The 14,642-nt window shown below is 32.5% G+C and overlaps 1 protein-coding gene and 1 long non-coding RNA gene across 2 annotated transcripts; both read right to left on the reverse strand.

The window, feature by feature from the left end:
• Nucleotides 1–1,238: 1,238 nt before the first annotated feature.
• Nucleotides 1,239–5,344, reverse strand: LOC139485232 (uncharacterized). The gene is made up of 5 exons (XM_071269520.1): nucleotides 5,099–5,344; nucleotides 3,498–3,696; nucleotides 3,078–3,170; nucleotides 1,885–1,980; nucleotides 1,239–1,395 (listed from the first exon to the last, which is right to left on the reverse strand). Exons 1-5 carry the CDS (start codon nucleotides 5,245–5,247, stop codon nucleotides 1,357–1,359), a joined length of 576 nt encoding a protein of 191 aa, XP_071125621.1. The 5' UTR covers nucleotides 5,248–5,344; the 3' UTR covers nucleotides 1,239–1,356.
• Nucleotides 5,345–5,795: 451 nt separating this feature from the next.
• Nucleotides 5,796–14,584, reverse strand: LOC139485234 (uncharacterized). Its single transcript, XR_011655280.1, has 4 exons — nucleotides 14,555–14,584; nucleotides 8,178–8,237; nucleotides 7,498–7,558; nucleotides 5,796–5,867 (listed from the first exon to the last, which is right to left on the reverse strand). It is a non-coding gene; the product is annotated as an uncharacterized lncRNA (long non-coding RNA).
• Nucleotides 14,585–14,642: the final 58 nt, after the last annotated feature.

Here is a 14,642-nt window from a genome sequence, read left to right on the forward strand (position 1 = left end):
TAAATCAAAAGGAGATCTAATCGGCCGTTTACTCTCAGAATAATGAATACATTAAAATGCAAAACCCGACGGATCTTAAACTAAGACCCGCCCTTGCTAGTCCAGCTTGTCCTGTTCACAGACTTAGCAACTTTTGAGACATAATTTTAAAACCATTATGTAAATATGTACCAGTTTAGTAAGCTTCGATGTCACAAGCCTATATACGAATAGTCCACACGATTTAAGAGTAGATGCAATAAAATATTGGGTCGAAAAACATCGAGATGCAATGCCAGATCGATTCACTGTTGAATTTATACTCGATTCTGCTAAACTCATTCTGGAAAATAATTCTTTCTAAATTTGCACCGACCTATGCAACATTAGTCATGGACTTTCTTTGAGCAAAAACTGTATCAAGAAGTTGAAAACAATTTTGGATTTTAATTTGCAAGATAATTTGAATAATCATGGAAAAGTTACCTGGATGATTGTTTCATAATCTGGACAAATTCGGCGAAGAACTCCAACTATTTGCGGAAAGACTTAATAACCTTCATACGTCAAAAAAAAATACGAATGATGAAATTACCAAAAAAACTTACGAGAACCAAAATGACAGCCGTCCTTTCCAACTTTCCATCGTCACGCAAGAAAATATTTATATGCTCGCCAAACGCCTTCAGGCACTGGTAAATCTGGTTGCCGGTGACGGTACTTAGGTTGTTGGTGACGATGCTAAGGTTGTGGGTGACGGTACTAAATACTATTGTGTGATTAAGATATTATATCGTTATTGATATTAATTCTTTTATAGATTATGGAGGTTGCGGTTAAATACTGTTGCCGATGACGGTCACAATTGGTAGTGACAACGCAAAAGAATTGAATTTGGTAGTGACTGTGCCAAATGAAGGAAATTGTTTGTGACGGTGGTAAAGTTGTTGATCTCAGTACTTAATATTTTCGATGTATTTATTATGCTAAATTGATGTTTAATCCTTGGGATTATGGAAAGATTCCAAAGAAGTGACAACCTTGTTACTTGACTGTTTAATTATATACTAGTGTTGTATTTCTTTGTGTAAGACCAATCATTACAGGGAATCAGACCAGGTCAGAGACTAAGACTGTAAGACCCATTCTCTCCGCCGTGGAATTATTTAAGTACTAATAAAGTATGAAAATTTATTTATTCAGATATTTTATTATATAACTGAGAATATACATAAATACAAGTATACGATTTCCCTTACTGTAACGTGTTTTGGTTCGACAGTTAACAGTGGACGTCGCACTTTACTCTTTATAGATCCTTCTACTCTCTTTTTCTTTGTGACCATGTGTTCTCTGGTGGTCGACTCTTGCACCGAACTAGGGAGACAGGGTTTCAGTATACCTAATGGCAAACAACTACAATCGCAAGAATCAGTAAATAAAAAATAAAGTTGAATAATAGTCTATGTACTCATTAATGGTAGACATATTTTGATTGCAGTGCAAAGCAGCTAAAAATTTACTATATGAACTAGTAATCTGTGATCGCCAGACGCGTCGGTCAAATATAAGTGTCCAATATAATAAAAAAACCAAATGACATATTTACATGATTTATAATAGACATTATTTATTATTTTCTATACTCCATTGATAAATTATGTGAAAATTTAAGGAGCTATGATTCCAACTCTCTCAAGAACATTTGATCACATATGGTTTTGGCTACACTTTTATTAACATTTTTTTTTACTTTAAAAATAAATATTAAAAAGTTAAAAAAAAAAAAAAAACGTTGAATAATCACATGCGTCCAAAGCGCTTTTCTGAATTTAGAAATGCAATAAAATATTTGAATTTCGAAAAATAATTTCATGTATGAAAATAAAATTAGTTGAGATTCACCTGACACAATGTTGGTATAAACTGGTCATCAACTAATCTTCTTGTCTCTTCCATTATTTTACAGTTTTGGCCTGGAAATTTATTTTTCAATAGTTTCTGAAATTTTAAACATATTGTGTAAATTACATCACACATTTTTCTTTTGCTTATGTTAGCAAAGTGTCTATTTTCAATTAATCATTTATATTTTTTCCTGTGATCATTTATTTATTAAGTGTTATAATGTTTTTTGGTAAATCTTTCGAACGCCATTACAACAGTAGGCTACCACAATTGTGCGCTTTCCTCAAGCAAAAACAACTAAGTCTTTCAAATATTGTGTGTATTTAATGAAATTGCCACATATAACAATTGGTAACCATTTTTGTCTTTTAGAGTTGTTCACCGAATTCTGTCAATATAAAGGAACTATAAACAACTGTAACACAAGTGGAATGTTTATCTATTAAACCAAGTTTAAACTTGTAAGTCATTTATTCTCTTGAGGAGAGTTCAATCATATCACATCTTCTTATTTTTTTATATTAACCAACCATTTTCTTCGGAAAGTGACAGTTCTAAGTCGGCTATATGAAAGTGTTTTCCTTTCGCTGTATAGCCAGTAAAGCTCGTTAAAAATTTCGATCGTCTTCCTTTCGTTCTGCTTTTGATGTTTGTTATGTTCATGGACTTTCCTATGATTTGCCTTAGAACACGGTATTTTTGTTAATACTTTTATACAACATAACCATCGAAAATGTACGGGTTTGTTTAATGTTCGTTAAGCAACATTAACTACTATTATGACAGTGCTAATTTGTTTTGTCTCAGATATGAACAAGAAAGAAATGTTGTTTTATAATTTAATATACATCAGCCTAAACACAATTTTGGAATGATAATGCGACCTCATTTCGAGACATATAAATGTGACCTATGATGCAACCTAAGTAAGGGATGACGATTGATGATACATGTGTTCAATCTAATAGGAAGTTAGCTGTAAAAGTCCATTTAAATGGCTGATTTGGTCATAAACAACATTTTTCTAAAATCAACATTGAAATTACACTATTATTTTTTTACTGTATGGGGTTATCAAGTATGGAGAAAGTATTGTTTGGTTCAAAGTATATGCGGCATAACAGAAGACAACGAAGGTGTTGGCAATATGAGTAAAAGGGACAATACTTAATACAATATTGTTATACAACCTCTGTCGATCCATTTGCCTCCAAAGATAGCAATATTTTATGCAGCTCTGACAGTTGACGTTTTGCAACATCACAACTAAAGTCCCAGCAACTCTGCAATGATTTGTTTGATGATTATTCCTGTATTTAAACATTTCAAGGAATAATTGGTCAAATTCAATAAGGATATAGCATCAAAGAGAAGTAGCCAACTTACTGATAAGCTCTACAACGCATTTATGCAAAGAAAGTAAAATAATTTTTAACACAAATAATACTAAATGTTTTTATATAACGAAATGTAAGTCAAAACGATTGTCGATACCATCTTTAAAATTAAGTGTTTTATTGCAATTACGTTTGGGTAAATCATAATTATGCTTTATAACCACATGTTAAAACAATGCTCACACATGAAAACGTAATTTTCTGTTGACTTACTTTGAAAATAGCAATCAACTTTTCGCATATCATTTTTTCGTCCATGTCGTCATCGCTGACAATTTCAGGGCCATCAGTCAAAGAATTGACGTATAGACTATTGAATTTCTGTAAAAGTTTCTGATGACGTTGAGGGTCACTTAAATCTGTTATGTAAGGATTACCATCGGTCATTCTTTCTCCTGACATTTTACTTAAGCTATAAAAGCAGAGATTATAGAGAGATTACACAAAATGAACAAAGATAATTCTTCTGTTCTGTATTAAAACTGAGTATTTTAGAGGTATAATATGACACATACAATAAATGCTTTGATAACAAAACGTTGCTTGAATAGCATCTGTCTAAAAGAAAAAAACTATACTGATACGCATACTCTTAATAAATGAAAATGACATTTTCTAAATTTCGTGCTTCAAACACGGTGTTCTCGATTTATTTTCCCTGAAAGCCGCGGATCTATAGATACGCAAATCGTTAGGTGTTGCTACATGGCCAAAAGGGATTAAAAACGCACAGTCAAATTCTTATAAGGTTACCTTTGTCCAATGGAGTTCGGTTTTACGTTTCCAATAACTTCCTAATTTATCAACGTTGATTTTTAGCATTGTATGTCATAAATAATTTCACAACCAAGGCACAAACATCTGATCTAATGATACCATATTAGCCTACACTATAATTAAGTTAAATTTCTCATAATAAAATCATGTTGATAGAAAAATTGCTAAAAACAATCAAATATCATAACATGAAGGACCATGGATTGGAAACACAATGAGTACATTTTAAAACTGAAATGTCCCCCAAGGGCTTAAATCTCGCTATCAGTGAGGAAAAATTGTCTTAGAGTAGTAAATGACGCTGTCAACCGATCGCGATGTCCCATCTCTTGATAATTATAATGTACAACTAGAACACACCCGTGATATCGCGGGTCCGTGACTGAATTAAAGTATATAACTATGCGCAAGCCTTATTTTAGTATTAGTATTGTAATCTGATAAAGGCATGCTGATCAACAGCATTGTCCTATATTAGTTATAAATAAATTTCAATTCTTTGATTCGCTGTTTTACGTCATGCCCGCTAACAAATTGAAAACTGTACCTATACGCCTTATTTTAGGCCAGATTTTTAGTATTCGTATTGTTATCTTAGAAAGTCTAACTGATTAAAATACTACAATAGGTAACAATTTGACAATTAAGTAGTGTCAACCCTGTGATTATGACCCGTGTAATACTATATAGCATAATGATCCTGAATACACCGTTTGGTGGTGCGCCTGTCAGATGCGGAAAGTACAGATAATGTAATCGGTAACAGGTGAATATACTATTGGTATCGGTATCGGACTCGACCCGAAACTTCTTAATAATTGGCAATATTAATTACGTGGAAAACAAAAGGGCCTGGAGTGGTGTAATTTTTAATCTACACCTTTGTACTATATTAGTTATATATAAACTTGAATTTTTTGATTCGTCGTTTTTACGTGATGACGGCTGACAAATTGGACCTCGTAATTTTAGTATTATAGATATGTACAGTATTGACTCATATTGCATTTAAAGCTTTAGATCAGTACACGTCTTACCTAGTTCGAATACGATCTACCTCTTTACGGAGACCAGCATTTTCAATGTTAAGTTTGTTCAGTTCTTCTTGTAGTCTAGAAGTCTCGTCTTTCAAAGTTTTATCTGCAGAAGTCTTTTTAAAATCGTAAATTATTTTTTCACGTTCCATACTTAATCTATTTGTTTGTTTTTTCACCGCATCCACTTCAGCTAGCAGCTTGTCGTATTGCTTATTTCGTTCGAGTAACCTTTGATTTAATTCACTATTTTCCCTGAAAACATACGGGGTTTTTTTACAATGATAGTTGTATCCAAAAACAGTTGTAAACAGGAATTAACAATATTTTGTGCCTCAACAATATTCTTTAATTTGAAAATGTGGTGTTTTGTCCTAAGAGTATACATGAACTCAAAACAGCGTTTTGTGACATAATGACAAGACAGAACATTAACTGCTTAATGATGACATAATATAAGATTTTAAAGTGAAGTTAATACATCACTGCAAAACCAAAATAAGCTAGTATGACTTGCTTGAGATTGATCAAGTTAATTCGTCAGATTTATTTAAACAAATGACTTCTGAATGGCAACTAGTCAACAAAATAATTATTTTCAAATCTGTTTCATAAATATGCAATCGACTAGTACCTTGATGATATAAATTGATAAACCTATTATTGTTTGTAAATTATATATTTTTTATTTATATACTAGCTTTTTTAATCTTTGGTTTTCATTAGCGAGCTTTTGATTATCTTGTTCTTTTTTCGCATCAAATACTTCCTTCTGAAAATAAAGTAAAAGAAAAAAGAAAACAATTAATAAAAGACTTTATTGTACATGAATATAAATAACAATTAGAAAGAATCTTAGGTAGATTGCTTTTGCCTAGCTTAAAAACAAGTTGACACGTTGATCTGTTTTAATGGTTTATTTAATATTACCATAAAATTGTGAGGTTTGGCTAGCCACAAAACTAGGTTCAACCAACCATTTTCTTTCTCACAAAATGTCCTGTACCAAGTCAGGAAAATAGTAATTGAGATATTGTAGTTTTACAGTTCGTTTCTGTGTGTGTGTTGCATTTGAGTATTGTGTATCGATCTGTTGTGCCGTCGTTCTCCTCTTATATTTTCTATTAAGCATGTTGGAATTATAGAGCACCTACTTCGACACAAAATAATAAACTCATATCATAGTCTAGATACCAGGCTTAACCTTTATATATCAGACGCAAGATTCGTCTACATAACTCGTCAGAGATACTCGAAAGAAAACATCAAGTAAACTCCGAAATTGAAGTGCATTGAAGACCTAACATTTCGAAAGGTTTAAAACACCATTGTCATTTTTCTAATTTGCTGTTGTCAATAAGCGACATATAACTTCATAAATCTTTATTCGGCTTCATAATTAATTTTTATATTTAAGGTTTTTATAAAAATGTGGTATGACTAACTATCCAACAAAGAACAAAGTTCATTAATTTAAATAACGATAGGCATTCATAATGGAGTAACATCGATGCTGTCAAGTAAGGTTTTATTAAGAAAGGGATCGATTAATTTGTGCTGCCTTAAAAGGGCACTAGCTTATTTTGTTTTCGTTCAATCAATAATGAAAGTAAAAAAGTGAAAAAATAATTTTCTTTTAGCAGCCGGTATTGTTCAATTTTGTCAAATTAGCTAAGACATTAATGATGAATTATTCACTCGCAAGTACCCAGGAATAAATAATGTTCGATTATTTAAAGGAAAAGAATTTCAGAATTGAAATTGAAACAAAGGTTAATCATTTCATTGATTGATTTGATCAACAAAATATTATTCTTATACAGGTAAAAACGATGATTAACATATACTTTTAATCTATAATAAGAAATTAAACAGACCTAGAAAAATCCAAATGCATGTGTTCGCGTTGTACTTACATCTTTATTAATGTTTATATCGCTTATATGACTATCGAATGTCCTCGGGGGTCAACTCGATAGTTAATAAGATGTGTCGTAACAACTAAAATACACACGAAACAAACCTACATCTTATCGAGCCCATGCCCTGTAAAATTTTCATTTTAGACTTTTATAATTTTGATAAATGTTTCACATTGGAACAAATCGGGAATGTCTTATCGCGGACAGCAGTAAAAATCGTGAATGTGTGAACCCGGCTTTAAAGATAAATGTGTTATACCAACAACGTTCGGTTGAGGAAGAATCTAGACAAGCTTCGCCTGTAAGAATTTCTCAAAATTCTCAAGGAGCCTGCGGAATAATTATTAATTAATAACAAGAATTGTATAAATAATGCTGAATAATGCACTCACTCAACTTATTTTCTAGATTTTGTTAAAACTGGTTTATCTATCAAAATCACATTTACAATATCGTTTATGTTTTTAAGTTCATACTTACTCCGCCTGTTTTCTTCGGAGGGGTATACCTAAAAGTCGTAAAAACGACTCCTCCATTTTCACTAGAAAAAGTAAAGTAAGTATAAAAAAAGCATCAGTAAGTTATAGCATATGTGTGCGTGTAATGTGCTGGAGTTCAAAATTTCAAAAGGTCTTATTCAATATTCTGATATCTATTCTTAAAAAGAAATAATTGAGAATAGAAAACTTGTTATATTTTCATTATTTTGACTTATGGACTGCTGTCCAATGTTTAAAAAATCTAAATTTTAAACGTATTTCTCACCAGATAATTTTTAAGCTAAATTTTAAATAACTGTTTCAAATGTCATTGATGTAAAAAAAAAAAAAAAAAAAAAAAAAGTAAAATCACGAAAATACCGAACATAAGTTCAACTTTTGTGTTTAAAAGGATGAGACAAGTATGGTTCAGACTTTCACAAAGAAAGTGAACTTGTAAAATAAATTTCAACTGCTCCGTTATTGTTGTGAATGATCTATGTTTTGAGTCGATTTCACAACATATCGATTGATTAGTTGTGTATATATAGATGGTTGTTTGGTACTCTTGTATAACCGATAAACTTGTTTAAGTATTATTTAGTGAAAAAGAGCAACTTCATCAATGTATTCAACTTTGTTGTGCATATAAGTGTGCATAAATACTATAGATGCACGTACCCGTTGGTGTTTGCCATCGGTATCCGTCCGTGTGTCGCCCTGTACATGACACACATCAATCTGATTATAAACAGAAATAAGTCTTATTAGAAAACCCAGCTACTGTTTTCATGATAATAAAGATTGTTTGCATTCAATCTGATGTAAATTAAACAGTGAAGTAATTTTCATATTGATATGTAAATGACTTAATAATATAAATATAAAGGGAAATAAATAAACACATTAGGGGAAGAAAGACACATAACAATGGTGTCAAAAGATAGAAAACCAGTCAATAAATAAAAATCAACAACAATAAATTTGTTAAACTGAACCAAAATCGACAATATTATTTAGATTCTCTGGAATGTAATTGCAATTCCACATACTGGTGTATATTGCAGTTTCACATACTGGAATATATTGCATTGTACATCTGATAATTCCCATTTCGTTGATGTCATAAAACTCGCCAAAGATCCTAGGCATATGTTTTGGTACGACAGATGCACGTTTCGAATAACGAGACCTTCTTTTGAATAGTAAAAATGACCTTTGTCGAAATCAATGAACAAAATCGAACATTTAAAGCTGGAAAAATCGATTCTCAATCGGAATTCAATGATTCGCCACCAAAGGTAGTTTTGCACAAAAACAACCTTTTTAAATCTATTTTCGTCAATCGTACACACTGAGATCAATCGTTTTCTGTTCGTCTGAAGTCAAAGTGACACATTCAGATATAAAAGACAGGGTTCTCGAATTCGAAAGGAATGCACACAAACTTGTTCGATATTATTTTTTTTGCGTTTGGTAATTAGGTCAGACCAGTTTTGTTAAATACATCTAAGACTCATCAGTCGCGCTCGAACAAAATTAGTAAGAAGACCAAATGAAGAACAAAAGCAATCAAGGCATTAAAAACAAAAACTTCCGAAACAAAATAGTACAACTATGGTCATATATGCCCGTGAAGAAAATCCTCTGTGTTTCGAATAGATCAACATTGTGTTAACAATTAATAAACGAACCATGGAAACCAGGATTAAACCTGACCCGCGTTTCATCGACAAAAGACTTTTCAGTGACAATCGAAACAAAATATTTTAATTTATAAAAAAAATCTTTATCAAAGATATTGCATTGCAGTGCAGAAGTTCTGACAACTTGACTGAAAACTATGGAACGCCACAGCTGTCTTATGTAGAACTCTGATATTACTTTATGTTGTTTTAATATTACTTAATGATATTTTGTCTTTACTTAATATGGTTTTGACATTACGTGATGATGTTTTAATATAACTCAATATGGAATAGTCATTACTTAATAGTATTTCGATATTACACGATATGGTTTCGTATTGAATTGATATAGTTTTGTCATTACTCAAATTGGTTTTGTCATTACTCGATGTGGTTTCACCATTATTTAATATTGTTGTGTCATTAGTCAATGTGGTTTTAACATTACTTGATGTGTATGTGAATTAACGTAATGTAGTTGTTTCATTATATGATGTGGTTTTGTTATTTCGTAATGATGATTTGTCTATTCTTTATATGGTTTTAACATTAGGTAAGGATGTTTAAAAATTTGACGATTTTACAATACTTGATGTGTTTGTTTCATAATTTGATGTGGTCTTGTCATTCTTTGATGTGGTCCTGTCATTCTTTGATGTGGTTATCCCATTACTTGATGAGGTAAAACCACGTGACCAATTCGGAGAAACCTGTCCTATTTTTAGATAGATTTCCATGTGGTATGTGCCTTGAATGCGTGTGGTCATCCATCTAATTAGTGTTCAAATTAAAGTTCGGGTTACTGTTTGAGTTAAACTTTGAGTTAGTTTTCGAATTCAAGTCATGCTTGGAATTAAAGTTCTAGTTAGCATTGAATTTCGAGTTCGGCTTCGAGTATGAGTCACCGGCATTTAAAGGCAGAGTTCTAGTTATAACTTTGAATTTGAGTCACTTCTTGAGGTAGAGTTTGAGTGAGATTCGAATTTAAGTCTCATTTAGATTAATTAAGATTTCGAGTTGAAATTCGAGCTATTTTATATGTCTTTTTGAGTTCGTAATTAAATTTTCTATCGCGGAACAAGGGTTTTTGCTAGGGCTTCCAAAAAGAGGGCTTCGGGATATGCGTACTAATTAAACAATTTTGCAGTAAACAAAACGCAACATAGGAGTTGAAATAAAGTTAGATGTGGTGTGATTGCCAATGAGACAACTATCCACCAGAGTTTAAATGCAGTAGATATTAGAAATCATATTTAGGAAACCGTACATCCTTCAACAATCCGTATAATCAGCTACAAAAGGCCATCATGCACAATGTGAAAAGAAAAATCTATTTTTAACAGATTTCAATATGTCTTTTTTTTAATGTGCTTTGGATGGGTATTGTTAAAGTTAAAGTTCAAATTAAAGTTCGAGTGGTTGTTCAGAGTTATTTGGTATGAAAAGGGGGAACGCAAGACAATAATAAAAAAATAAAATAATAAAAATTTTACAGTATTTCAGACATAATTGGGATATCCCCAAACCACTTGGTCCTGTTATTTGATCCGAAGTTTTCAAATAGAAGCAGTATTATAATAAATTTGTAAAATAGTTCACGGAACGCTGTGTCTCGCCTGATATTGCTGCTTTCAGTGTAGAAGGGTAATGTTGATCGGCTGTACATTCATCGGTAAAAAACAATTTATAAAATGTTTTTCTGTAGATGCTTTTTCTTGATATTGAGGAAAAACTCCTATACAAGTTTCAAAACACTTCCTGGAGGTAATAAATCTATCATGTCAAAACAGTTTAATTCTGTTTTATCTAACTAAAACAAAACTGTATGGTTTTCAACAATGTGCAAAACCCATACCCCATAGTAAGCTATAAAAGGTCCCGAAATTTATATGACGTTGTTGTGTCTCACTGCCGCTACATTGATGTCTCAGGCTCAAAAGACTTATACTTGTTTGTTAACAAATAAGACACTTCAAATCAACTCACACTTAAGTCACAGGAAAATTGGGGGAGGAAGGGGAGCTCGGACTAAACGACAAAGCATGAATACTATAAAATAAGATTTTTTTTAGCGTTAATGATCATTTGAACATATATACGAATATCAATCTTTTTACTTTTAATCAATTGAATTCTCTGATCTACCTCGCACTAATTGAAAAATAAACTTTCTGGAATATCTGTGACGACGAACATGTTCCGGTTGTCGAAACCATAATACCTTTATTTTTTACTCTAATGTGAACTTCCAAATAAAACCAAATCACTCGGTTTGTTATTTCGCGAATAACACGACGGGTGCCACACGTTGAGCAGAATGTCCTTACCTCTCTGGGGAACCTGAGATCACCCCAATGGATTTAAATTACCCAGTTATACCGATCTATTGAGTCATCCAATTGAAACTGTTTTTAAGCCACCTCAACTTTACCGCAACTGGAAGTTGGGGGCATAGTGTTTAACCTCTGTCCGTCTGTCCGTCTTTCCGTCCCCTTATGGGTATATAGTTATTCCGCATAACTCCTCCAACATTTGAATCCTAGGAAGTTTTCTCTTTACTGTCTGTTGAAGGTGTGCTGCATGTGGTCAGGGTTTAACTTTTATCAATATATGCTCTTTTGGGAGAAAGTTGAACTTTGTCATTTTTAGGAAATTTACTTGCATAAGTAGGGCATTTCCAGATCTCTCCTCCTACAGTTTGAATGCTAGGAATTTATCACTCTGCTAGCTGTTTTTACATGTATTGAAGGTGTGCATGTGGTCAGGGTTTTTTCTTTTCATTATTTTTCCTCTTTCGGGAAAACAATTGAACTTTGTCCATTTTGGGGTATAAGCGGTTAAATGAGTAAAGTGTCTAGTTTACATTTTTTATTTCGTGTTGTGCTGTTACACTACTGTTACAGTCCGATGTTCGCTCACATACATGTTAAACTCCGCCACGTGCACTATCTATATGTACCTGCCCCAGGTCAGGAGCATGAAGTTCTATTGTTGTCGTTGTATAAACATGTGTCATATTTGTTTTCTTGTAAAATAGACCGTTAGTTTTTTCGTTTGAATTTTTTTCACATAGTGCATGGTGGCATTTAGTGTAGCTGACTATACGGAGTGTTGAAGGCTGTACGGTTGCCTACATCCACTGCATTTAAACTCTGGTGGAAAGTTGTCTCATTGGAATTCACACCACATCTAACTTTATTTCAACTCCTATGTTGCGTTTTGTATACTTCAAAATTGTTTATTTAGTACGCATATCCCGGGCCCTCTTTTCGGAAGCCCTAGCAAAAGCCCTTGTTCCGCGATCAAATTTTTTTACAAACACAAAAAGACATATAAAATAGCTCGAATTTCAACTCGAAATCTTAATTAATCTAAATGAGACTTAAATTCGAATCTTACTCAAATACAAAGTTGCAACTAGAACTCTGCCTTTAAATGTGACTCAAACTCGAAGTCCAACTCGAAACTCAATGCTAACTAGAACTTCAATTCTAAGCATGAGTTGAATTCGAAAACTAAATCAAAGTTCAACTCAAACAGTAACCCGAATTTTAATTTGAACACTAATTAGATGGATGGCCACACGCATTCAAGGCACATACAACATGGAAATCTATCTAAAAATAGAACAGGTTTTTCCGAATTGGTCACGTGGTTTTACTTCATCAAGTAATGGGATAACCACATCCAAGAATGACAGGATCACATCAAAGAATGACAAGACCACATCAAATAATTATGAAACAAACACATCAAGTAGTGTAAAATCGTCAAATTTTTAAACATCATTACGTAATGTTAAAACCATATAAAGAATAGACAAATCATCATTACGAAATAACAAAACCACATCATGTAATGAAACAACTACATTACGTTAAGTCACATAAGTATCAAGTAATGTTAAAACCACATTGATTAATGACACAACCATATTAAATAATGGTGAAACCACATCGAGTAATGGCAAAACCATATTGAGCAATGACAAAACAATATCAAGTCAATACGAACCATATCGTGTAATCTCGAAATATAATTAAGTAATGACTATTCCATATTGAGTTATATTAAAACATCATCACGTAATGTCAAAACCATATTAAGTAAAGACAAAATATCATTAAGTAATAATAAAACAACATAGAGTAATATCAGAGTTCCACATAAGATAGCTGTGGCGTTCCATAGAAAACATCAGAACCAAAACGTCCACTAGCAGCGGCATTGTTCGAGTTGTTGTAAAAACTCATCCATGAAACTAGGTATATAACCTATTTTGGTATGCCAGACGGGCGTTTCGTCAAAATAAGCTACCCGGTGTGAAGCTCTTATGATAAATGGAAGGCCTAAATACCTAAAATGTATACATCAAGACCATAATGTATATGTGATGTTGATATGGAATAGTAATCGACAAGGTATTGGTATCTTTTGATGAACGTTTTTGAAAAAGAACGAGTCGTTCTTTGACATAACCCTATTTTGTCAACTTTTAGATTATGCATTGATGACGTTTTATAAATTCTGAGTAGCAACTAAATGTTCTTGAAAACCGAATAAGTTGGGAAGTGTATATCCCATATGCAGGTGAAGTTAGTGTATTGCTACTAAAGAGGGGGGATTGATAATTACAAAACCAGATCGTTTGTCATGGATTTTTGTACTCAGGTGACCGCCTACGTCAGATTCGAGGTATGATCTTTAAATGAACCAGAGGAAGCCGTGTTTGTTGTTTCTTTAATTTCTAGTTCTGGAGGATGTTTTAATGGAACCCAATCAGAAATGTTTGGATTATTAATGAAAAGAACATCATCAATATATATCGAATGTGAAGTTGGTCTTCTTGTGTTTGACAAGTGTATGTGGTCGGCAAGGAGAGGCGCACAGTTCATGAATGCTGATACTCTTTTAAAATCCCTACCTTCAAATTCAACAAGTATGTTGTCACTAAGACACTCCATCATACAGATCAGTTGTTAAACATGGCTAAGGTCATATATGTTTTATATTAAAAGCCTATGTTTATGCTTGTATAATTGTGTGTGTTCGTTTTAATTTTAGAAACTAAAATCCATTCTTGCCAAGCAGATAACAAACTAACGTGCCAAGTAACCATTGTAGCGTTTTTTTACCTTGCTATAATATTCCACCAAGAAACTGTTCTGTATATTCTGGCATAAGTAGTATATTCAAATTTTTTTTTTCTCTGGACGAGACGTGACCTTTTTATGATTACTCATGCAAGTCTTAACATCAGAAAAAAGAGCCTAGAGACAGATAGCGGTCACGACATACCCATAAAATATTCCGACATCATCTTATGGGGGAAATAGTATTATTATAAATGTTTTGCACAATTTAACTTACTACTTTCGTTTTTGAAGTCGTCTATGTTAGTAAATTTAAATGATTTCTCGGTAGTATATACCTGATATGCACGATAAGTGACCTATTT

The sequence above is a fragment of the Mytilus edulis genome, chromosome 8, assembly GCF_963676685.1.
Source record: "Mytilus edulis chromosome 8, xbMytEdul2.2, whole genome shotgun sequence".
In the NCBI taxonomy this organism is placed as follows: domain Eukaryota; kingdom Metazoa; phylum Mollusca; class Bivalvia; order Mytilida; family Mytilidae; genus Mytilus; species Mytilus edulis.